We start from the raw sequence: 24,718 nt of genomic DNA on the forward strand, positions 1-24,718 counted from the left end.
TCTGCGGTAATCACCATGGAGAGCTGGTGGACCATCACAGATACAATCAACCACTTAAGACACACAGTCTGCTCTGTGCTGCTCTGCACTGACTCTTATTTATGCTCTGATTTCCCTTTTGGCAGGGCTGCTGTTGGTAAGAGTAACCGTATGAACAGAGAGTGCAGACATTATGTGGAGAGAGCCATCAGCAAGGATTCAATCTCTCCTCTGCATGCTGTTCACTCAGGTCTTCTACTGTAAATGCGTGTGTGTGTGTGTGTGTGTGTGTGTGTGTGTGTGTGTGTGTGTGTGTGTGTGTGTGTGTGTGTGTGTGTGTGTGTGTGTGTGTGTGTGTGTGTGTGTGTGTGTGTGTGTGTGTGTGTGTGTGTGTGTGTGTGTGGCTGCTGAATGAACACAGCGTTCCCACCCAACTCCACCCAGTCCTGAAATACACCAGGCAAGATGGTTACAGACACATATACACCCAGGCCTTATGAAAAATAACTTCAGTGATCCTCTAATAATCCTTTGACAAGCTATTTTCTGGAACAAAACAAACTGCTCCACAAAGGCAGCCGACTGATCATTTCTGGAAATAACTAAAACTATACAAGGATTGACATCAGGGGAGTTTCTCAGGATAACAACGCTTATATAACTTTGTGATCATTTCGGATAACTTTAGCTGAACAACATTCAAATTGGAAAGGGTTTTACTCATTGCAGATACTCAGCTAATGTGTTCTGCTATGTTGGCAATGAGTTGAGATCCAGGCTTTCAAAAAAAAGTAATAGGTAAGCTTAAAAAATATGCGAATGTCCAGTTATGCAGATGACTTTCTTTTTTAGCTGTTGAGTTCATCTCTCAGACTTGATAAGCATTGAGCTGTTTCAGATTGTTTAACTCAGATCTACACCTCAGGAAGACAAGTTACTATTTGGCATGATGAGTGTCATTCATTTTGTCAAAAAAGACTTTACCTTTTTTAACATTTCACAATGTGTATAGTCTAATACAAATTAACCCAGTATACAAAAATGTTGGACAGCCCCTTCCCATTTCTTTAGTTTAAAAGGCTGTAAACAGAAAGTATGACTCGTAGGTAACGTGAGATAAAAGGTAATATTTACTGGCAGAAAATTTGATTATATTGACATAGAATTTACCAATATTGTCCCATAAATACACAACAAGAGGAATAGAGGTGCCACTAATCAGAAACATAATGCTAATTATGAATAGTAATAGTTATTGGTATTGGAAGTATTCAACAGTGATTACTAACTTCTACCGATTAACAAATAGGTAACTAATAGAGTTCCCTGATGAAGTGACATATTATCAAATAGAAATATCTAAATGTGGATAGTTTCTCATTATAAATGCTAATAAATGTAATTTAGTGATGTATAATTAATACTGCTTATTGTGAGAAATGCAAGATGAAATGCATACCAACCGGTTTATAAGAAACATAGCTTTATATAAACCTGTTATAGCCAACTAGAAAATCACTAGTTGTGCCAATTACTTACTACTTATGAATAACTAACTGTTAATTATAGTTATCAAGATAAACCAAACCCTAGCTCCAGAAGGGATGGTATAACTTGCTCAAAGGCATTATAACAACACTCAGTCAGTCCCCGTCATAGGTCACCGTGCAGCAGGAGCAGGGAGGACGTGCTCGCCCCTGTCGGTTGTTCATGGAAGTGATCCAGATCATGAGGGCTGGACTGGATCCAGGTGCAAAAAAAGCCTGGCAGGATCATTAAGAAGGAGCTCTCCACTGCAGAGCGCACACACACATGCGCACACACACATGCGCACACACACACTCACTCACTCACACACTCTCACACACACTCAGCAGAGCAGAGGAGCTCTCATCCTGATCGGTGCCAGACGCACGGTCGACTTTTTGTTTTTGCGCTAGATTTATTACGTTTTTGTTCAGTTGTGATATATATAAATAGTGTAAACTACACTTTGGTGTGAAGGTTGAAGTTAGTATTTAAGATTGTGGTTGGTTTTTCCCGTACATTGGAATATATTTCGGAATTAAAAGTGGACAGACTACTTCACGACGCGCAGGTACAGTAATGTTTTGGAGAAATAAGGGCTGGATCCATATCACTGTGGGGAGTTTTTTTTCCTAGTGTATGGGCTTTAATTAAATCCATATTTCCTCCTTTTTTCTCCGGTTGCAGGAGTCCTCCTAAAAGAAGTTCCCCCAGGATTGTCTTTCCGAGACAGGAGCGCTCAACTTGTCAGTGCAACTTGGTCCGGGGTGTTTTTTTGACTTGAGTCGTCCCAGAAATGGTGGGGCACCTACATTTACAAGCGATGGATGATAGCCTGAAAGGAAAGAACCGGGAAGGGCTGCTCGACAGTCCGGATTCGGGGTTGCCCCCCAGCCCCAGTCCGCCCTTCTGCTCCCTCTCCCCGGGTCTGATCGACTCGCGCTCCGGCAGCTGCACGACGCCCGTCGAAAGCCATCATGGATATTACAAAAAGGAAAGCAGAGAAGGCAAACTGGTAAGAAACATATCGCTGTAGTTACTGTGTTATTTGCAGCAATTTTGTAATCAAAAAGCTGTGATCTGGGTCTGTTTTGTGTCTTCATTGATTCACTGAATTAAAGGATAAAATACCTAATGGATAAATAATGACGCTGCTGCGAGAGAAACTGAAATTCTGAGAGCTTTTTAGTTTTTGGCAAGAAACAGATTTCACTTCAGTCCTTTACTCACATAACATCTGGAAGCTTTCTTTCTCTTTCTCTCTCTCTCTCTCTCTCTCTCTCTCTCTCTCTCTCTCTCTCTCTCTCTGTCAGAAATTCCTCAGTAGCAAACTTCTGATCTTGTACTTGCGCTGAAGATGTCACTGCCCCTCAATAAGCCAGTCAAAAATGGGCCCTTACTACAAGGTGTCATTAGGGGTCTGTGTGGGAGTTCATTATAGGTCCACTTGGGTTTCCAATCTGGGATCCAGGGACTCCCGGGGGTCCTTGCCAGGATTTCAGGGGCTCCCGGTGTGATGACAGAAAGCTTTATCACTTTAATTGCTTCACTCATCTCAGTGAAGGTGTGTGGCCTACACTAAAAGCATGACTCGTGAAATCAGGTTTCTGTCCCTCGCCTTATGACAAGACAGTAAAAATGTTATTAAGCGAATGCTCTGTGACAGATTTACATCGGGACTGTCTATTTCTACTATAAGGTCCTTTAAAACTGACAGACATGTGCATGCTAAAACAGAATAATCTAAATGAAACACATACAAAGTCAGAAACTAGCTTTATAAAACGTTTCAATTGCCACAAGAACTTTTAATTGAAACCACTTCAAATATACAGAAATTGGCAAATTGGTTGATTATTGGATACGTTCTGGCCAACGGAGTGATTTAGAGAAGCTAAGTCCAATAGAAACTTCTACAAATGTTATATGTTAGAAAATAATGTAGAATAATGTCTTTAAATGTTTAGTTTAGTTTGGTCAGAACAAAACCCAGAGGTATTCATTTTAATAATACAGAGAAAGCAGCCTTTTATGCCATTTCTGTATGGATAATAAAATAGTGGGCGATTATTTCCTGTCAAACTAATCTTTGCAGCACTGCTCGCAAATGTTTTCACATGTTGCATATGTTTTTGATTGCCTGGCTATTTTAACAAGAGAAGGATATTCCATTCAACCGTTTTTATAGTCCTTTCCCTCGTCCACATTATGATCCTTCTTATTTCTGTACTTATTTATCATGTCTGGTATAATGACACAACCCAAGTTGGGAGCCTATACATTAGAAAACTTCAGTTTTGCACTTAAGAAATGTGAGTCTAGTCCAACCCATAGTTACCTGAGTGTTAAGTGTCATGCTCAGTCTGTGAACGCCAGCATCAGTCACAAAATGAAAAGCTGAAAACAGGAGTTAAAGTTGAAGGAAGCACAAAGGATTATCTAAAGTTGATCAGAGCTGCACATATAAGTCGACTAAATGAGTAGTCGAACGGTAGAAAAGTAATCGGCAAATGTTTTTATTGTTACTAAACCGGTATCGTATTGTTTTAAGCTTCTAAAAAATGAAGATGTCCTGCTTTTACATCATATCAAAGTGAATATCTTTGGGTTTTGGATTGACAAATCAAACATTTAAAGACTGAAAAACTGGAATGGATATGTTTCAGAATTCTCCGACCAAGCAATGAATCCAAAAAGCTAGAAAACTATTAGCATTTTAATGAATATTGAAAACAATGTAGTTGCAGTAGATTATTTTGGATTCATCTGGAAAATGAATAATAACCTCTTATGTGTAAATGTGTGTGGATTCATTGGACCTGTTTGATGCCTGTCTCAGCTCAAATCTCACCATGGACATCAGCAAGTCCATGTAGCTGAAATATTTAGAAAAACGTTTTACTTAACAGTCAACCATTATTAACGTCTTGAACTCACAAGTTATGCACTTTTTTGTTTCAGTTATTTTCTGAAAAGCACAAAGGGCTTTGGAGCCATAGGGAATCTATTTTCTGTCTATAATTACATCTGATCGGGAAACTGCGACTACTGGTCTGTACATAGAAGCATCAAACAGTAACCCTGAGGCAACATTAGTACTTATTCAACTGAGGACAGGCATGTCACTACACAGAATAGATGATTTTCCATGGAAAGATTTAAAATAATTAAAATGGCTACTAATGACTCAGTGGTTTTCTGTGACAAGGTTGATTTGATTGAAAATGATTTCCAGGTCACTCCCATTCTCAAACGTTTTCAGAACATGTCTGCACAGGTCGGGGTGGCTTTTAAAGAGTCTGAGGGAGGCCTCAGAAATGCAGCGCTGCATCCTGGGAGTTGCGTGACATTGGTTTGCTGGAGCCTGAAACAGAGAAAGAGAAAGATCCTCTAATCCTCTGGAGGTTCAGATTAGCAGGACTTCTCTGCTTTGTGTTTTTCTTCTAAAGATCCGTCCTGATAGAGGCTGCTTGTGTTGCTAATCCCATCAGTGTAGCTGTGTGTGGAAACAACCAAAACTCTTCATCAGACAAGTCGTCAAGTTACATGACTGTGAGGACATGAGGATGCATACACTTGTTTCTCTTTTCCAAATCTATTTATGTGTTGTTTTTGTACGCCACCTACCAACAATCCTCCAGTTCTATTCTGGGGCGCAGGGTCTTGTTAGAGCGGCTGCAGACCATTGCATAAGAGCTGGATGACCTCTCACTTCTAAATGAAACGTGAAGCACCCCTGTTTTCAAATGTATACAGATGTGGGATACATATTTGTATACTATGTCTTTACGAATGTCTTAACTAACAAAAGGGACTAGAGGCATGCAACAAATGAGTGTGGCCATGTTATCTGTCGTGTGTCAGACCTGCATAAGGTTGTGTTCATGTCCTCAAGGATTCAAGGATACCGGTCAAGTGTCGGTGGATTAAAATCGAGGACGGACAGGAGACATATCTCATGACAATTTTCTAAATCTGCCTCGCTGTGTGGTACCGATGCTCTTCCATTAACGTCCTTGCAAACACCAGGATGCAAAGTCAGATCACTTCCCCAAACAGCAGGCAGTTGGAGAAGTGTGTTTGAGTTGGCGTTTCTCTCTGCAGCTCTGCATTGTGCATTGTACATTGTGTGGGTGGCTCAGCTGCACAGTGTTTTTCCTGGGCAGAAATGTGCTTCCAGGGGAGTTTATGCTCTGCGAGCATTCTGGGGGATCCACTGTCTGGAGGTGACCTCTCCTCTATTCATTAATGTTTGCTTCGCAGAAGTTGCCAGAACACACTGTGGTGAAATACCTGGGATGCTCTCCATGTCGGAGCAGTGGAGGTAAAGACAATCCCAAGTCCTACCATTTTTTTAGGCCATGAAGTACCAGCAGCAAAAAGAGAAGAGGCCGCAGATTAACTTTTTTTCAGTCTGGTGGTAAAACTAGCAGCTGTGCAAGTCCAGCTCCAGCGCTCAGATAGTGTGTGGGTGATGATGGTAGGTAAGAGGAGCCTCTCTCAGCGATGTGCCGTGTCCTTGGCCTGTTCTCGCTCGTCCCCTGCAGAGGCATGTACGCTCTGCTGTGGCCAAACCACAGCATGTGACAGCCTCTCGTGTGTAACGTGAGAGGTGTCGGAGTTGTGGTTGGGGTGCCACTTGATTCAGATTGTTCAGAGACACACATGCAAAGAAAACGGTCAATGTCAAAAGCTCTGTTTGTCCCCCTGTGGCCCCGGAGGGGACACTCAGGGGTAAAAGGTCAGTGCTAAAACAGACCTGCTCATACTGTACAGTTAGTTGAGTACAGTATATCTGTATCCCATCTGGTGTGGCACACTGTGTAGAGCAGACACTCTGAATGTATCCCATGACCTGCATGAGTAGTATGATTGTAACAGGAGCTTAGGTATGTTTGTTGTACTCATTATTGGTTTATTGGATTTTTAGTAGATTATTCTTATTCATACGGGAAAGCATTATCCCCATTTAAGGGTTAAGGGGTTTAAGGGTTTTAAAACAATATGCTAAATACAAATAGCGTGGATAATTTGCGATATTGGCCATTTAAGATGTACATGAGTATTAGAGGGTCTCCATCACACACATGCATGCTTGCTGATGTGAACCCATTTTGTTCAGGCTGGCCAGACTAAATGAGAATCTTTAACATCATCCCCTTACTTCTGAGAGCATCATCTCCACCAGTCATTTTAGTTTTGTATTCTGTAACATCTGTAGGCCTCAACATCTGTTAGCCTATTTTCAGTCGAAATACACACACACACACACACACACACACACACACACACACACACACACACACACACACACACACACACACACACACACACACACACACACACACACACACACACACACACACACACACACACACACACACACACACACACACACACACACACACACACACACACACACACACACACACACACACACACGAGCAGGTTTTCCTGGAGAGGGTGGGGACTGAAGTGGTTTTTATTTGGGTTTCTGGCTCGGCTGAAACCCCCAACCACGCTGGCAATTTTTTAACAAGAATTCCTCGAATGGACACGTTGGCAGGCTTGTTACCAACAGTTCAGCAGTTCATGGATGTATTTGTGAGATTGTGACTCTTGTGTTTCCTCTGCCCAGCTGCCGTACCTGCTGCTGAACTCCACGGGCACAGACCCAAAGACCCGCATGCATCCTGTGTTCTTCGGAGAAAGCATCGAGGTCAACCCCAAACCGGAGCAGGAAATCAAGTAAGGGAACTTTGAAGCATAACGACAGAGGTTGCTATTTGGAGCCTAATTATTTTAATTTTTTTATAAGTAATACATTCACACAAATATACCTTTATTTATTCCTAAATATGTAATATTACATCTCTGTGACTTTTTTAAAACTTTGCCAATATTGCTCTCAAAATCATGTGCAAAACCATTTTAGTATACTTATCTTACTGAGATAGTATTAGCATAACACACATTTTGTACCCTTGATGTTATTCTCATGTTGTCATAATGTTGTAAGAAAAAAAGGGTCTTACTCTTTTCTACACATTTTCTATTTTTCGCTTGTGTTTTTATAACTTCCTATACACTTTATATTTTTACACATATTTTTTAATTCTTGTATTAATCTGGCACAAGAATTTTCTTTGGGATTATTAAAGTAACATTTGATCTTCTCTCTTAACAACACTGCCACCTAGCGGTCAACTTTAGCTGCATTTCTAAAAACGTGTCACCCTCTCTTTCCTTACAGATGCAACTCCGAGGTCAAGTACGACTCGGACAAGCACTACCAGGACCAGGTGTACTGCACCCCGGTTCCCACGCCAACCTCCTTCAGCGAGACGGTGGTGGCAGTGAGGAACTGCACCTGGAGGAGCTACAAGTCCCAAGTTTACCTGGAGCCGCGGCAGAAACCCATCAGCTACCGAAGCACCACCATCATCTACCCGAAGCACGCCAAGAACACTTACCGCACCACGCTCAACTACAACGCCACGGGGTCCCGCCGCTGGTTCGTCTCCACGGTGAAGCTGGAGTCCAGTGAGGATACTAGTCCCTGCATCATCTACACAGAGGACCTGTAGGGCCCACAATGCACTGGGAGAGGGCTACCTGGTGATTGTATCATTTCTTTTTGAGGACAAGGAACTTGGGGAGGCCTATATTGAAAGGGAAATACTTCAAGTAATACCTGAAAAACCCTGCTCTGTTCATCTTTACTCGCCATAGAGAAAACTGTTGGAACCCTTTATCGACATTTCGCCTGAGATGTTTTAGACTTTCTACTGATGCAGTCTTTAAAAAGAGTCTGTCCTATGGCAGTTTGTCAATGGTTAATGTCTTATTTAATACAAGGGCTGACAAATTGGCGGCCTTTCCGGTTGGATGTAACCTCAGTGAAGGTGACGGACTGTGTTAGTAGACAAAAGTCGAGATGTGGTGGATTTCAGCTCCGAGCCAACCGAGACACGCCAATGCAAAGCTTTCTAATATGGCTTTATTGCACTTGTTTTCTATATTAAAGTCCTCCCAGTGGACTTGAATTGCGGGGGTGGGGGGATTTCAGCATGTGAAAAAATTGGACCAAAGTTTGTCTCTTTGTATGACCTCCACACTCTGAGACAAAACGCTTGCTTTTGTTGTACAGCGTAAATTAACACACATTAAAACAGCAGCCTGTCTAGATTAATTAACAATTGAATTAAACTCAACTGCACATTGCAAAGTCTTGATAAGTTCCCAGAGCTGACTGTATAATTCAAACTAAAGTCTAATTAAAAGACAGCACAATAACATCTGATACCTTGAGAATATTTGAAAAAAGGGAGATATTTAAATCCTCTGAAAACTTGGTTTCAGATCTTTGTAGCTTCACAGCCACGGTGGATCACTTATTGTCGTAGATTAAACATCTGTTAAACGTAATGTTTGTTAACACTTGATTTGAACACTTTAATTAAGATAGTGAAAGGGTGAAGGGTTTTGGTAAAGAGGTTCTTGTTAGCTGGTTCAGCTGCAGATCAAAAATCAATGAAGTTTGGAATTAAAGAAGCAGCGTTAGACATTATTTATTAAAAGTTGAACACTTAAAAACTCAGTGAATCTGCTTCATCAGGAACACACATGATCAATGGTTACAAGGTTAGTGAGAATATACAGGTGTATTTCAATGCCAAAGACTGTGCATGTTTTTTAGTTGTTTCAGTCAGTGTAACTGCTTTGGTTTCAGATGGTTGGGCTCGTCACTGAAGTGCAAACATTTTGACGTGAATTGTTTGAATATTTAAAACACTTCTCTGTCACAACACAAAAACAAGAACTATTTCCAGCTGTCATTGATTGCTTTTAATGCTTCAAGGGTTCAGCTTCAAAAAAGACAAACACAATTGTGATTATTTGGCACCAGATATTTGTAAATACATCAGTTTATGAAAAGTTGTTAGTGATTTACTTAATTATATTTGCATAATTAAAACTTAATGAGTGTCTTAGCTTTTAAGTCATTTTCCAAAAATCCTCTGGAAATGTCACTGTAGGGTCATACAATAATACATTGTTAATTTAGGTGATACTCTTTTATTTATCAGTGTAAACATGGATAAATATGTGTTTTCAGTGTCATGAAATATCCAACTATGCAAACCTAGCTAACGGTATTTGGCGTTTTAGTCTGACATTGTTAACAGCACGTCAAGTAATGTTAGCCATGTTGTTATTTATAAAAAATGATTTCAATATTTCGGGATAGATGTTACTCAAAACTGGTCATATTTAAGCAAGCTTTGTCAGTGAGCTAATGTTATGTAGCCTACAGCAGCTACAGCTGACAGTCACTGGGCGAACATATCTATTAACAACCCATCTCTACTTAAAAACGACTTTATTGTCAAAGAACCCTTCATCATTTAGCGATGTTTACATCTACACCTAGTCCGAACTTCCTTTTTAGGGTTGAATTTACAAATAGCTGGTGCAGACAAGCGTTTAATGCTGTTTTACAGATATCAACATATTGTCATATTGAAACCACATCAGATCATCCTGTTGAAGATGTAAAATATAAGTTTATTGAGCATTTTTTGTGACTTTTTTGTGTCTGTCTTCTATATATATTTAGATTATTGAACATGGACAATATTGAAACATCTGACTTTACCTCAAATTTTCCTAGGTATCCATTTTACTTCATTGCAAATGTGTTTTTCCGAATTTCAGTTGAGGTATTGAACTTGCAGTCTTGGTTATTTTATTGTTTGAACAACCTTCTAGGAAAGTGTAAGGGTAGGAGATACATGGAGGCTTTATGGGGAGGGGGTGCATCAGTACTGTGTGAGGGGTACTGGGTTTTAATGAGGGAACAGTAAGTAATAAGCAAACATCAGATCTGCTCTTTCAAAAGGAAAACTGTAGATGAGATGATAAAATATTCTGAAGATGGCTTTTTAAACTAAACAGTAAAGTTATTGAAAGATGACAGAGAGTTTTGCTATGTGTAGATGGTCTGTGAAATGTCAGAGAATGATGACAGAAAGTCAGTGGGTGTCAAGTTTAATACGTTGGTGTTTTTATGTGAGATACTTGTGTTTCCTAACATTTGATTTTGTTACTGTACATTTTTTTCCTGTTGTATATGTGGCATCAAGGCACTTCATATTTCTCTTTATATTTTTGTACGTCAATCGATCGTTCTAGTTCTGATTAAAGAAAATTATTTAAAAAGATGTATATCCTAAATGAATAAAACATTGCGATTCCTAAAACCTACTTCTGTTGTGTTGAATACATTTGTTGCTAAACCTTAAACAGTACATTGTATTTGCCTGCTTAGCAATGCTGTGATGTCATCCATCGGGGTGGAAGAAATAAATGGTGTGAATGAGTAAATTATTCAGTCATTAAGCTTTTTCTCTTCTTTACATCACAGAGAAATCCCCACAACATGGTGTTTTCTCTCATGTCCAAACACAAGGTAGGAAGGTAGGAATCACTTACCTAAGAGATGCTTTACTTTCGGAGGTCTTTACTCTGGAAAAAGCAAGCCGGCAGAAATAAAAAAAGTCTGATTATTAGTAAACAAAGACACTTTTTGTTTTGAGGTAACAAAACAGGAAACTTCAATGGTTTAGACTGAATATAAGGACGCTGTTCGATGATGTAAATTGGGAAAAGAAGGCTGTTTACATCTTATTACATCATCACTGATGAGAGATACATTAAAATGGCATAATTAAGATGAATAAGCAAAGTATTCAGAATTCTGTGTCAAAAACATTCAACATATAACCGTTACAAACAACTATGCTTGTGCTGCCCCCTTGTGGTACCTGACATGTCCTGCAGGGCTAAGCCAGCCAGCCAGCCAGCCAGCCAGCCAGACGGACAGACCGACCGCCCGACAGACGGACACAGACAGAGGGACAGACAGACAGACAGACAGACAGGCAGGCAGACAGACAGACGGACGGACAGACAGGCAGACAGGCAGGCCTGAACTACTGAATTTCCCCACGGGGATTAACCTGTTAAGCCCTGAGCCTATTTTTAAAGGTCCATCTAATTTGATCCTATATTACAGAAGCATGTTGCCCATAAACTATATGTCCCACAATGCATCTCATTTTGTGACATGCGCACTGAAGAGACTCGCAATTATTTGCCCTAGACTTCCGCTAGTTAAGTTATTACCCTATCCGATAATAATCCAATGCAGAGGCAATAATATAATACATTATTTCATACATATTATGTATTCATATATGTATATTTATATAGTTACAACCGGCCCTTTCAGTGCAACCATAATGCTAATGTGGCCCACGATGAAATTGAGTTTGACACCCCTGATTTAGACTGTTCCACAATGACTAAGTGGACAAAGTAAAAGTGTGACTGCAGAAATCCAATAGAAAACACAGAGCATTAAATAACACGACGCCGAGACCATGAATGGCAATAAGCTTTTTATTTAAACATTAAGGCAGTGTCTTTTTTGTTTTTCATTTTACACTGCTATCCACAAAGCTTGCTGGTGGGCATGTAGAATTTAACCATGTGAATATTTATTTAATTTTTTTAATTTTTTGTAATACCAACCTTGAAGCAAGCCACATAAATATTTACATCTCTTCAGTTTTATATACAATCCTTGCTATTATACAGTGGGTTATAATAAAAAAAAAATCATTATGCACAGAATGGTTGAACAATGTACTGTTTATGTCGATCCCCCGCCCACCCCCCTTTGACAGTCCAGGGAACACATCATGAATTGAACTCCGTCTCTTCACGTTTTGAATGATTACTTGAGATTTGTGACGAGACAGAAATTGATACAAACTGTAAGAACAATGAACCAAATGGATGCATGTTAAAATTTGTTTCAGTATACTTTTAAAAACAATGTTTTAGTCCGACATCAGTTTAGGGAACAGCTGGATATGGCTTAGTCTGTTTACCATCACATTCTTCAATTTCATCAGTGGATCAATGATATACGAGCAGAAACCAATGTACAAAGCCTGGCTGTTTTTCTGCCATGCCTGCTGAAATTTAAAACCCTCCTTCAGTCTTGATAGAAAATGAAAACAGGCCGAAAAGATGGCTGAGCTTTCTGCAGGTGTGGCAGGTGGGATGAAGGAGGAAGAGGAGGTAGTCCTTTAACAGTCCCGTTTGTGAGAATCAACAGTGAGAAAATGAGCGAGAGATGGAGAGGTAAATCTTCCTAAACCACTGACCGAGCTCACTGTCATCGCTGCAGTTTTTCAGTCAGAGGACAGAGTTCGTCCCTGGTTGCGCAAAGTCACAAGCCGAAAACATTTCACACATCATTTGCACAGAGGGCGACCTTTACAATGCTGCAGTAAACTGTGACAACATGTCAACTCGTGTTACATAAAACAACCAGAATGCTTTTGAATGCCTCCCCCCCCACTTCTTCTGAACAATACAAACAAAGCAGATGCAATGAAGTACACTTGAAGCATGACATGGCCCGGTTAGCTGTGACACAGCATCAGTTTGAAGATGAATCCAATAAGTGAAAGAGTTCAAAGCTAAGGCTGTGATGGATTTCGAAGTAAAGAAAAAATGCACACAAAACGTTTTTTTTTTTAATTTTTCTTTTTTAAAAGAGGACATTTTTCCTTTCCGGTTTTGCTTTATCATAATTCCCTGCTTGGACAGTATTAACTGTCATGGGGGGTTCAAAGAAAAATTGTGCGTCACTTGGTAACTTCAGTACTGTATATGTAAAATAAATGGCACTTAACACTAGGAATATCTCATAACTGTACAAAATCTGCCAGGGTGAGGAGTCGGGTCTCAGCTCCCCCTCTAGGCAGTAAAAGGTCAGAGGTCAGACCGTCACAACAGCTCCTAGACAGGATCGCAGCAGGCCAGCTGAAGCTGACACCGCCATGGACCAAGGGTTGTAGAAAGATGGCTTTTTCACCTCTCTTTAATGCAGGCAAACTCCAAAGTGATGCTGAGGAGTTCACCTTTAAGCAGCTTTAAGGTCGGTCTGCACCTGCTCGCAGCGGCTTAGTCCTCGTTCACTAAAATGTGATTGTCGCTTTGAGTGTGGGAGCGATAAAGAATATCGGTAGCAAGACCAAAATAAACAGATTAAAGGATACAGTGGGATTTATACGCTGTTCTTGAGTCCATTTTGCACCTGTCCCAGGAAACTGAATCTTAAAAATGCCATTGTGAACAGACTGACTACTAAGTGCTTAATATCCAAAAAACGTTCAACAAACACAGACATGATTAATATAAAAACAGTGAGAAAGTGTCACTTGTTTCAGTGCCATCCGTCTGGCAAATCATCTCTCCCCTTGCCTGAGATCAACAGACCTTTACTGTTCCTCAGGATCTCCCCCCCCTCCCCCCTAATGACGACATCAGCAATGAACAGCATGTTTACCCTGTAAACCAATGATATGACCCTCCCCGCATAACAATCTCTGTCCCCCCCCACCCCGGCCCCAAAAAAGATACATCATTGCAGATAATAGACAACAAAATGACACCATCAAAAGTTCACCATCAAAATGTACTAACGGTCTCAGCTCACGTTCCAAACACAGGACTGGACTGACTGAATTTAAAGAAGCAAAACAAAGAACCGAAACAAGAAAAACGAGATGTTGATTCTCCTCCCGTCGCCTCGCACGTGTTCTTGTAGTGGCAGCACAGGCCGCCTGCACCGTGAGGACACCATGAGAACTCCAGAGGGTCCTCAATGTGGGGGCCGCTGCTCTCAGGTCAGATCTGAGCCACAGGGGCCGTCGACAGACCAACAACACGACCCCGGGGTCCCTTCCACAACAAGTGTCAGCACGTCAGAGCGGAACACCCAGAAGGTGCAGGTTAATGTGTCTATATTGATAAGGCCAGTGAGGAAAAGTAGTAAAGTAAAAAAAAAATAAAGAGAAAAAAAAAGTGATTTGTCCTTTAGGGTAGTCCTGGAGTGAATGCATAACACGTAAGTGCAAACCCACACCCACCCACACACACCCACACACACACACACCCACACTGAGCAGCAGTGTCTCAGCTCTTCGCTGCTTTGCATCTCGTTGTGTGTTAGGAGAAGGACATGATCCGACGGAGAAGGAGGAAATGCAGAGTGGAATGGTGTTGGTAGGTCTGCAGGTGTGTGCGTGTGCGTGTGCGTGTGCGTGGGTGTGTGCGTGGGTGTGTGTGTGTGTGTGTGTGTGTGTGTGTGTGTGTGTGTGTGTGTGTGTGTGTGTCTTCAGCAGCAGAGCGTTGGTTGACTGTTAGAAGGTTCTTGTGGTTCGATAGGTTCCCGGTCACTCGCTGTCAGACAGGGTCTCGTACTGAGACATGAGCAGAGGCTTGGGCTCCTCCTCCCAGGAGCGGCCCTGTCCAGGTCCCGGCACCGGGCCCCCCAGCTGACCAGAGGAGGGGGAGGGGGCGGACACTGTCCCGCTGGGGAAACGCATTATCAACGGATTACAGGGGAAGGGAGATGGAGTCGAACCTGCAAAAGGCAGAAGGACAGAATTGTTATGCTGAGTTAAGGACACTTTCCTCTTTCCAAGCAACGTTACAACATATAAGTGAGGATAGAATAGTTTACAATGTTTTCTTAGTTTTTTATTTTGAAATCTAAAACCTCAATTTTAGATTTGACTTTTCAAGTGTTACAAAAATAACCTTGCAAATATTTGTCAATGAGTTAATAGTGAGTCTTCAGAGGGGGGGTTTTCTACCTGTGGATGAAGGCCGATCCTCCCACACGCGGTTGGTTAGAGGAGTCCTTCGGTTGCAATCTCCCTCAGAGTGGACTGAGGACACGGAGGAGGGTCTCTCCCCCCCCGACAGACCCGGTCCTGGAGATTTAGCCTTGCGTCCATTAGAGCGCCCGCTGCCCTTTGAGGACTTTCCACCACCTGCACACAAAGATCACAACAGCTTGAACCCTCAGTGTTACAATCCAGTGCAAAACTATTTCTGTGTTGAGCTATGTTATGTTGCTTTGAGAGAAAAGACACAGTTGCGATGGGGTCCTTTAACAGCCAATAGGTCACTGACTAAAGATCTCAGCTTAGTTGTAAGAAACTCAAATATGTGATACAAAGCTGGGCCAAACACAGAAACAATTGAAAGCCTTCAATTGCACCTTGGAAAAAAACACATGCAAGAATATATTGGCGTGAAGGAGACATTCAAATACAAAATGTCTGAGGGGGTTGCACCTTGTGAGAAGAAGTCTTCACCACGTCCGTCGGCTGCAGGCACCCCCCCCGGGCCCATCAGGTTGGAGGGAGAGCGTTCCTCAGGCTGATCGTCATATTTGCCCATTAAGGCCTTTCTTATAATGGCCTCCAGGCCTATGGAGTTACCGGGTTGTTCTGAAGCTGGATGGGGGCGGGGAGCCACAGGTCCTGTGGAGGAGGAAGTGTTACACAGGTTAGAGGGAGAGAGGGTGCAGGGGTATAAACCAAGGGGTGAATGTCTCTCGGAAGTCTTGCAAGTATCAGATGTCACAAGTGCCCAGGCAATGAACTCATCTGTGTCATCTGATGACGCAGGTCAAGTTCATTTCCTGTGTAAACGCCACCTTTCACAGAACCTTAGAACCTCAAATTATTTCTGTACAAAAGCTCTACTGTAAACACAAGCAGTCGGGAAGGTTATTAAGCTAAACAATGTCCAGGATAAGGGCGGGGATGTGGAAACTGCTACCTTTTTGGGGTAATTTAGCTTGCTCCTTGCATTAAAAGTACTTTTGCAGTAGTAAGCAGTTTTTCTTTCAAGCAAGCGAAGCACTGCAACTAAACAACTCATGCGGTAAAGTCCAGGTTGTTAGGCTACAGATTATGCTGCATACAGTACATCCACTGTTGTGTGTCATAAAAGGCAATTCTCTCACTATAAAATAATGAGTATAATAATAATAATTGTAGATGAGGTTTGAAAACATTACCTGCATTTGTTGACGCTGGCATATTGAAGATTTCTGTTCCTGGTTGACCAGCATCTGAAAGTGCCAACAGGCTGTTTTTATTAAAAGTCCATTATTTGTTCATATTTTGAATTGTGCACCGTTGCCTGTGCTTAAGTCAGACTTACTGAAATCACCGTCATTTCCCACCACCGTCATCTTCTTAATCATCTCCTGTTTCTTTGACCTCACAATATCCGAGGTGCTCTCGGTCAACTTGCTGAAGAAAGCCGGAGGCTGCGAGGTGTTTGGAGGGGAGCGGGAGCCCATTCTACAAGACAGGAGAGACAAAATGAGATAAAGATTTGATGATTTGGGATTGTCGAGGGTTCCTCATTGAAAAAAAAAAGCAGCGATGGAACTAAACAGGAAACTTCCTCAGTTTCAAGCCCCTCCCATAAGCTTTCTAAGAGAGGCTTAGCAAAACGAAACACGATAAATAGAGCCCTTTAAAAAAAAAAAAGAATGAAATCAGCATTCTTCTCTGAAAGCCCATTAGGTCCATCTTCAACCTCAATGCAACATAGAGACATCTGAGCGATATGACTGAATTGAAAAAGGAAGTGTTGTTGAAATAGATGTTCCCTGTCTTGTAGCATTAAAAAACGATTCTAACACTTATCTATGTAAAGATCCTACATTTTAGCCTGCTAATCGAAATACCATACGAGCTAAGCCCATTATAAAGTGGACATGTTGAAAGATAGTTTTGTAGCCGTTTGTGTGGAAATCCACAGCGCTGTTACCCTTGCTCCCCCTGCTCGCTGCAGTACGAGGCCCCTCCCTGGACCTCAGGTTCAGAGCTGGCTCCAGCAGGAGACACCGGCTCGATGCCATCGTTACAAACACTGATGGGGGAAGTCTTGGGCTGAGGAGGAGACCTGCAGAGAAAACAGATACATTACATTAAGGATTGCAACAAGACAAACAGATGAATGAGTTGTTTCCATAATGGACATCAAGGTTCATGTTCTGCTCAAATCTTAATATTTGAAACACTTCTGCATAAACATTCTTGACCTTGAGCAGGCGTGCTACTCTAATAGTGAGCACTGTTTAATGGAAGGATTATAAGTAGCATTTGTTTTTGCCAAGATGCATGTTTCAGAAGCAGTGAGCAAAGACACATGCATTATTCTGCACCAGTTGTGTGAGTTTGGAAAAAGCAGTTTTTTAAATTCATAAAGGCTTTTCCCTTTTTTTCCTCCTGCTTAATTCACTATGGAGGCACGTTTTCATCAAGAATTCAAGGTAACACAGGGCGACTCTTTGACATACAAATGGTTATATTCGAGGGAAGTAATCAGATAAGGAACAAGTAGAAGAATTGCCCACCCCATACATTTAACAGTTCTTTTTATTGTTCCAAACTGATTATGTTTCGCATTGATTCCTACCTGTCTCTGTTGCGTTCTCCACAGTGGGCCTCTTGATATCGGGACCCTTGGGCCAACTCTTGTGAGGTGGGGGGGAGCTGGGAGGCACTGGGGGGGCGGGTGAGGTCCAGGACAGGAGAGCCGTGGTAGCTCTGCTGCTGGCTCTGCCTGGTGTAGTCTTTAGTTATCACCTCCTGTTGGAGTAAACACATCAACATAAGAAATGGGACAACGTTGGAATGCATCATTGCTTTAGTTCAGTACAAATAGCAATACCAGTGTAGAAATACTCTGTTATCGGTGAAGTACTACTTTACAAACAGTAATAGTACTAATTCCACAGAAATGCCAAATGAGGGATTTTTTTATTTATAAATACTGTGCATGCCCAGTGGCTTTTGAATTTCACTAAGAGATCAATAAAGCATTCTCTTCACATTTAATACAATTATTAACCTATTTGTTGATTATATTTTTTAACTATTAATCTGAATAAGAATTTTCAAAGTGATTTAAGCTGTAAAATAAATGTAATAGAGTGAGTACAATATTTCGCAGTTGTATTGTAGTGAAGAACCATCAAGTAGCAAGGAACTAAAAACTGTTAAATAAACTAAAAGTTCCTCAAAATTGTACTTTTCAAGTTTCTTGAGAAAATATAATGGCCACCGCCTTCTTTCACACATTGAGCATCATAATTACTTGAAACTACCATCACGTCAAGCCACTTACGAAACCTGCGACATACATATAAGGATCTAAATATTGTTATTGTGTATTTTGTGCAATTTGTATTGAAGTGGTTGGGGAACTTACACTGATGTGCTGTGCCAGGGTGACCACCCGCTGGCTGCCTTTAACACTGGGGGAGGAGGGCTGCTGGCCCGGAGACAGTCTCTCCTCAGACGGGGGACGGTACAGACCGTGTGTCTCCATATTCTGTTGAGCTGTCACACACACACACACACACACACACACACACACACACACACACACACACACACACACACACACACACACACACACACACACACACACACACACACACACACACACACACACACACACACACACACACACACACACACTAGTTAGTTTTCTTTTGAGTCCGTGGTGACACAATTCAAGTTCTTGAGCCAATGGGAAACATGCTTGATTCAAAAAGTGTTTGTCCACACATTAGGATTAAATGGTGGTTGTGCAATTAAACATTTCATGTAGCATCTGCACATGATAGCTCAACGGGACAAGCTTTCACAGAAACATACTATATGACAATGTGTGTGACAAGCTACTTAAAATATTGTAAATATTCAAAAATGAACTCTTTGCATGAAAACCAAAAAAAGACTAGCCTTGACCAGAAATGATGCTAAAATAGACTGGTTTTGCATCAGTGACTCGTAAATGAAGAAGTCGATTTATAGTAGTTCCTCAATCAACAGATTAGAAAAAAGGTCATGGCCTAGAGACCAGAAGAATATAAATATATTTACTGTATCCTAAGATAAAATAAACACTAACTTAACTCGAGATACACCCATTCATGTTTACCCATAAATATGTGAAATTGCTGTTGAACCTGTGTGCCTATTTCAAGACTATTTTTCTTCCTTGTTTTCTTACACAACTCTCGCACTACAGTATTAATCTCAGGAGAGGATGATGTGAGTGGAGCTGAGCAGACTGTATGGGCCCCAGACGAGTCCCCTAAAGGGACAGCATGATGTGGTTTCTGTTGTTAGCTGGCAATGACAAAAAAACTCAGAGTTCATTTCAACTAAAAGCTTTAAGTAATCTGCATTTCCCTCGGGCCCTGTCTACTAGTTTTTGAATAGAGGGCTACATTAATAAGTCTGTGCGGCAGTCTTGTCTGTTTTCAAAGGTATGCTTCCCATCAGCATGCAGTCTCACTTTCCCTACAGGCCCGTCATACGACACATTTCTTTATAACATAAAATAATCACATTCCACATGACGGACAAACTCCCAGTGGTTTGATTGAGAGAGATGTGTTGAGTGTGTGAAAAAAGAAAAAAAGCATAAATTACAGTGAACCATAAAAAGGAACATGCTGAGATTTGGGGGGGCAGAAGCTGCAGTACCCCCCTTCCCTTGGATGGCTGAAAGACTTTTCCACGTCCCTCCCCTTTCCCATCCTCTTCCTCTGCATCACCGCCGCGCTGGGACCCCAGGGAGAGTCAGTTTGGTGGTTTGTAAGGCTTCAACGCTTCTGATGTACGGGACTGTCACTATGATTCTCTTTTTCAACTTAGTCACCATGTGGTCATTGTCCAAAGTAGTGCTCAGCAAAATATATTTCATATATAAGTATCTACAGGACAGAAGTGCAGGAGTGAAGTACAGACACTGCATGTATAAAGTGTTTGAATTACAGGCAGTCTCATTTAACATGGGATATAAAAGCCTCCTGCCGTGAAATGCCTTTTTAAGTGCATTCAATATTTTTGGTCACGCCCACTTGAATGTGGTGAAATATTCAGTTTAAAGTAAGCAGCCGAATAGGAGGGAGGAGGGGCGCCACATTTTAAAAATTCAAGTCACATCCTGTACGAAAAGAAAATGAAAATGAGCAGCAAAGGATGTTCTGCCTCAATGTCCCAACATCTTTCTTAAAATTAAACCTTAAAGGACACCTAGGATCTTCTTCATGGAAAATGTTGTGATGTTAGTAATTATTAAATAATCAATGCTATTAACTGCCTTTATTAAATCTCAGCCCGTCAGGTCCAATTAAGACAGGCTTATTTTCCAGAGGGCACCCTCGGTGGCCTTTAAGTTTGTAAAGAAGAACTAATAAAAAAAGCCAAAAAGTATAGCATTGAAGGAAAAATAATGTAAATGAATTGGGCTGATTTGATAATGCCAACCACCACAGCGTGCAATAGGCCACAGACTGACGGGGGAGGGTCTGGGTGATGAGGGGGACCCTGGGATCCAGAGCGTCTTACCATCAGTGGCGCTGCTGGCAACAAGGGAGCCCGTCTCTGCCATCCCCGTTTCACAAGAAATTTGACGCATAATAACCGCGTTTATGAAGTTGGCCGCAGTCATGGTGGTCTTACCGAGTGCTCGGAGCTCTTGTTCCTGAATGGACATCGCTTTGTTTTGAGTCTTTTCCCTACTAGGTGTACCACTTTCTCCGCGGCCAGGGGGGTTATCCGACTGGTGAGGCAGCAGGTGCTGGGGCCGGCCTGAAGGCGAGCTGTAGGACCCGGGGTACATCCCTCCTGGGCTGGACAGTTTGGGGTCAGATTTACTGGAGGGCCCGTGCTGGTCCTGCATGTGCTTGGGTAGACCACCCCTGTTTTTGCCTCCATCGCGCTCTTTGGCTACACCCGAGTCCATGGCAGGTTGGTAGGCCTCAGGGGGGACACCTGTCCTCTGGAGGTGGCCAGGGTAACCTTGGTAGCGGGCCGACCCGGAGGACATGGACCTGGCAGGCCACAAAGAAAACATGCTTAGTAAACAAGACAATCAAAATCCTTTTTAAGAGAGGAATTAGCTCAGGCAAATATCACTATTTTGTCAGCAGAATTGAAATCTAGTTTACCGAAACACAGAGCCGGAGTGGTCGCTGACAGAAAGACTCTTGCCCCCGGTGTTGTGCAGGACGCTCGGCCTCTGCTGCACGTTGTCCTGGGTGCGAGGGGATACGGGGGAGTGCTGGTGGCTGTACGGTTGGGAGGAGGGTCTCACACTGCAGCTGCTACTGCTGGCCAAGCTGTGCTCTGTACCTGAGGGGAACAAACACATATTCCCAACACTTATGTTAATTTGAACTTAGCCCCCGTTTAGTTCAATTCATCAAGAATTCTCAAATGTTGTATTCTTTGTTCACTATTGGGGCATGCAAGAAAAGAAAGGATTCCGTCATAATTCGAGGTAACATAAGGGTAAGTTATTGATATACAAATGGTCATTTTGCAAGTAAAGTCCCCCTTCTACAGTTTGATTAATGTCCATAATAAAAACCTCATTGATTTGTATTAATGTAATGTTATCTTTCTTTGTAAGCATAAAAATAAAAAGCACACCTGGTCTCCAGATGGGCGCGTGCTCCACATTCCCCATAGACCCGCCCTTTTCTCGGTCTCGGTCTCTGTCCCTTTCTCTCTCCCGGTCCCTTTCTCGGTCTCTCTCCCGCTCTCTTTCCCGATCTCTCTCTCGGTCGCGTTCCCGGTCCCTCTCTCTCTCCCTCTCTCTGTCACGCTCCCGCTCTCTCTCGCGCTCCCGCTCTCTCTCGCGCTCCCGCTCTGAAGATGCGCCTTGCATCTTGTTCATGTGCACTGTACAGAAAAAGGGAAAACAAATGATTGTAAAAACAAAACAACTGCAACACATTGATCAGAGAGAGCTCTGTTGTGAACAGAATCGTACCAGGTGAGATGGGGGAGGTGGTGTAAGGCCTGCCAGGGAAGGAGGCTGCTCCCCCGGGGATGTAGGTGATGCGATCCATTGGGCCTCCGGTGGCCCCTGCAGAGGGAGGGACCAGGACAGGTAAGTGTGGCACCTGAGAAAGATCGATGATTCCTAGGGGACACACATTTAAGAAAGTTATAGAAGGACCCCGATAGCTGCTCTGCATGTGTTGTGGTAACGGATAAATACATTTCCCATATTGATCCACATCACAATATTTTATTTCAATTGGTTTGAGGTTTTTGTTATATTATGAGGGAAACAAAAATATGGTTTGAGTTTAACACCAAAAAGATTGATAATAATGGATTGACTAGAAGGAGAGACTCGTGTCCTCTTCTTTATGAAGCATTTCAAGTCTCTAATGAATGATGCAAGTCATGTTCCTATAAATACTTGCTTTTGTTGTCCATGTTATTTGTATTTATTAATCTTTCATTTAAATTCTTTACAATTGAATATAACGTAACCAAACTCACTCACTGCAACTGAAAAGCATTTCAACTTTTTTACAATACATTTGTTTATTAAAAGGAGAAATGGATGATAACTGCTGTTGTTGTAGATTTATTTGACGCTTAGCCCGATAAATGACTCATGCCCCTTTCAGTCCAACGCGTTTCCAGCTCCGAGCCTGAAAAGTACCGTTTTTTCCTGTTCACACCGCAGCGGCCGCCTCTTAGCTCCGGAATCCGGTTCACTTCCAGCTCCAAAAAATTGTCGGTCTAGAGGCAAGAGCTTCGGAGCTAAGAGGCGGCGTCGCTTACGTCTCTCTTACGTCGAGGCATGCAGGAAACTAAACCCACCTCCCCTGAACATGGGTCGACTGAAGAGTCTCGTCATGCCTGCCTACAAGCAGGCGCGCTGAACAAAGTGACTAGAAGGCAACCACACATTTATAAAAAAAACACATTTAATAAAGTCAGGCAACACTAACCAGGCTTCGTGTGATTCTGTTTATTTGCACCTTACTTTGACCATCCCTTCGCTGTTATTGATCATTCTGGAGAGAGGCAGACATTTTGTTTTTTATTATAGCAGCTATCGGATGGAATCCATACATGGGCTGCACAGGTTGAAAAGTATAAGGTTGGAGAAGTCGTTATTTAATTTAATCTGGCTTTGCTTTAAAAACAACACGACCATCGACCCGACGCAGCCCCCCGTTGTTGTTGCTGTTGTTGTTGTTGTTGTTGTTGTTGTTGTTGTTGTTGTGGAGCAAATCAGCGATGTAAACGGTGACGTCATGACCCAGCAGCGGCAGCACCATCCCGGCTCTGAGTGGTGTGAACAAAGCCGGAGCAGAAAAGGGAAGCCGGAGCTGAACCAGAAAAGCTCTAGCTCGGAGATAGAAAGGGAAAAGCCCTGGTGTGAAAGCCGCATCAGTGAACACTGACGACAACCAACTGTCCCATAATTCACGATGCTCCCTCCTTCAGCATCTTTTAAGTATTCCCCACAATTGCTTGCCAGAAAAATGCCACCAAAGCTTGGCATAGAACTTGCAGCTAAATAAGAATAGATAAGGTATAAGATGGATATAATACAAAATATATAATAGATATATTAAGATATAGAAGTGTGATCTAAAAAAGCAATCTAGTAATCCATTATCCACCAGAATTGCAGAGGTAGATACTTGGTCATGTGGGCCATTCAAGTTTCATCCTTTATATTTCATCTTACAGGTGATTCTGTTATTTCAATTATTCAGGCAACATGCTGCTGCTTAACAACGCTTTCAGCTCCCAGCAAACTCCATCTTTATGTTTGTGCTGGGATAGTCTTAAGTTCAACTAGAACAAATCCATTTTGAGAGTGAACACAACCTAAGACTCAAATGTCAGTAGGTGTTGTCACGTCAGTTATCCTTACCACGTGGGGCTTGAGAGTAGGGCATCTGAAGGGGCTGGTCTCGAGGGGTGAGGCCCCTCAGCAGGTCAGAGCGCTGGGCGGCCATGGCAGCCGCTGCAGGCCACTGGTGCATCTGCTGCGAGGTGATGTAGTCGTTGAGCAGCGTCTGGCGGTTCTCCAGGGCCGTTGTGTCGGGAAAGCCACGAATGAGGTAGGGGTAGGGGTGAGGGTACGCTGGGTTGGGCGCTAGGTGGCGAGGCAAGTAGTAGGCCGCTGTGTATGAAGAGAAAAAAAGTCTGTCAGGAAATGTCTGTCATTTGAAATCCAAATGATTACAGGCCATACAGACTAGGCCTAAGTAATACCTTTTACTTTCAAATGTCAGACTGGGACATTTTTTGCAAGAATCTTTTATTTATTTAGCTTTTTTTGACTACGTGCTGTACAACGGTACTCTGACTGCAACAGCACATAGGTCTCAATTATAGGAGAGATGTTTTTTTATAAACAGGGACAAGAAAGCTCAAACTTGTTAGAGCAGAAACCTGATCAGGTCACAAGAACA

General features: G+C 42.2%; 2 protein-coding genes across 10 annotated transcripts in view; one reads left to right on the forward strand and one right to left on the reverse strand.

The window, feature by feature from the left end:
* Positions 1-1,799: 1,799 nt before the first annotated feature.
* rflna (refilin A) lies at positions 1,800-10,773 on the forward strand. The gene is made up of 4 exons (XM_079685943.1): positions 1,800-2,077; positions 2,194-2,521; positions 7,145-7,254; positions 7,760-10,773. The coding sequence occupies exons 2-4, from the start codon at positions 2,303-2,305 to the stop codon at positions 8,091-8,093; spliced, it is 663 nt and encodes a 220-aa protein (XP_079542069.1). The 5' UTR covers positions 1,800-2,077; positions 2,194-2,302; the 3' UTR covers positions 8,094-10,773.
* A 1,181-nt stretch (positions 10,774-11,954) lies between these two features.
* ncor2 (nuclear receptor corepressor 2) overlaps positions 11,955-24,718 on the reverse strand; it is a 106,372-nt gene continuing 93,608 nt past the window's right edge. For 6 of the 9 annotated variants that reach the window (XM_079689425.1, XM_079689421.1, XM_079689422.1 and 3 more), the window contains 13 exons: positions 24,175-24,426; positions 22,258-22,410; positions 21,915-22,166; positions 21,431-21,614; positions 20,829-21,313; positions 18,673-18,803; positions 17,878-18,050; positions 17,227-17,361; positions 16,609-16,751; positions 16,463-16,516; positions 15,732-15,920; positions 15,246-15,425; positions 11,955-15,013 (listed from right to left, as the gene is read on the reverse strand). In XM_079689425.1, the coding sequence (XP_079545551.1) occupies positions 14,823-15,013; positions 15,246-15,425; positions 15,732-15,920; positions 16,463-16,516; positions 16,609-16,751; positions 17,227-17,361; positions 17,878-18,050; positions 18,673-18,803; positions 20,829-21,313; positions 21,431-21,614; positions 21,915-22,166; positions 22,258-22,410; positions 24,175-24,426 (2,522 nt within the window). In that variant the 3' untranslated portion in view covers positions 11,955-14,822. The remainder of the gene's footprint in view (positions 15,014-15,245; positions 15,426-15,731; positions 15,921-16,462; positions 16,517-16,608; positions 16,752-17,226; positions 17,362-17,877; positions 18,051-18,672; positions 18,804-20,828; positions 21,314-21,430; positions 21,615-21,914; positions 22,167-22,257; positions 22,411-24,174; positions 24,427-24,718) is intronic. The other 3 variants (XM_079689427.1, XM_079689429.1, XM_079689428.1) reach the window with 1 other exon arrangement.

The sequence above is a fragment of the Notothenia rossii genome (genome assembly GCF_949606895.1).
Source record: "Notothenia rossii genome assembly, chromosome: 6".
In the NCBI taxonomy this organism is placed as follows: domain Eukaryota; kingdom Metazoa; phylum Chordata; class Actinopteri; order Perciformes; family Nototheniidae; genus Notothenia; species Notothenia rossii.

Coding starts and splice junctions, on each gene's coding strand:
- rflna (XM_079685943.1), top strand. CDS start 2,303: ATGGTGGGGCACCTACATTTACAAGCGATGGATGATAGCCTGAAAGGA. Junction 2,522..7,144: donor AAAGCAGAGAAGGCAAACTG/GTAAGAAACATA, acceptor TCCTCTGCCCAG/CTGCCGTACCTGCTGCTGAA. Junction 7,255..7,759: donor AAACCGGAGCAGGAAATCAA/GTAAGGGAACTT, acceptor CTTTCCTTACAG/ATGCAACTCCGAGGTCAAGT.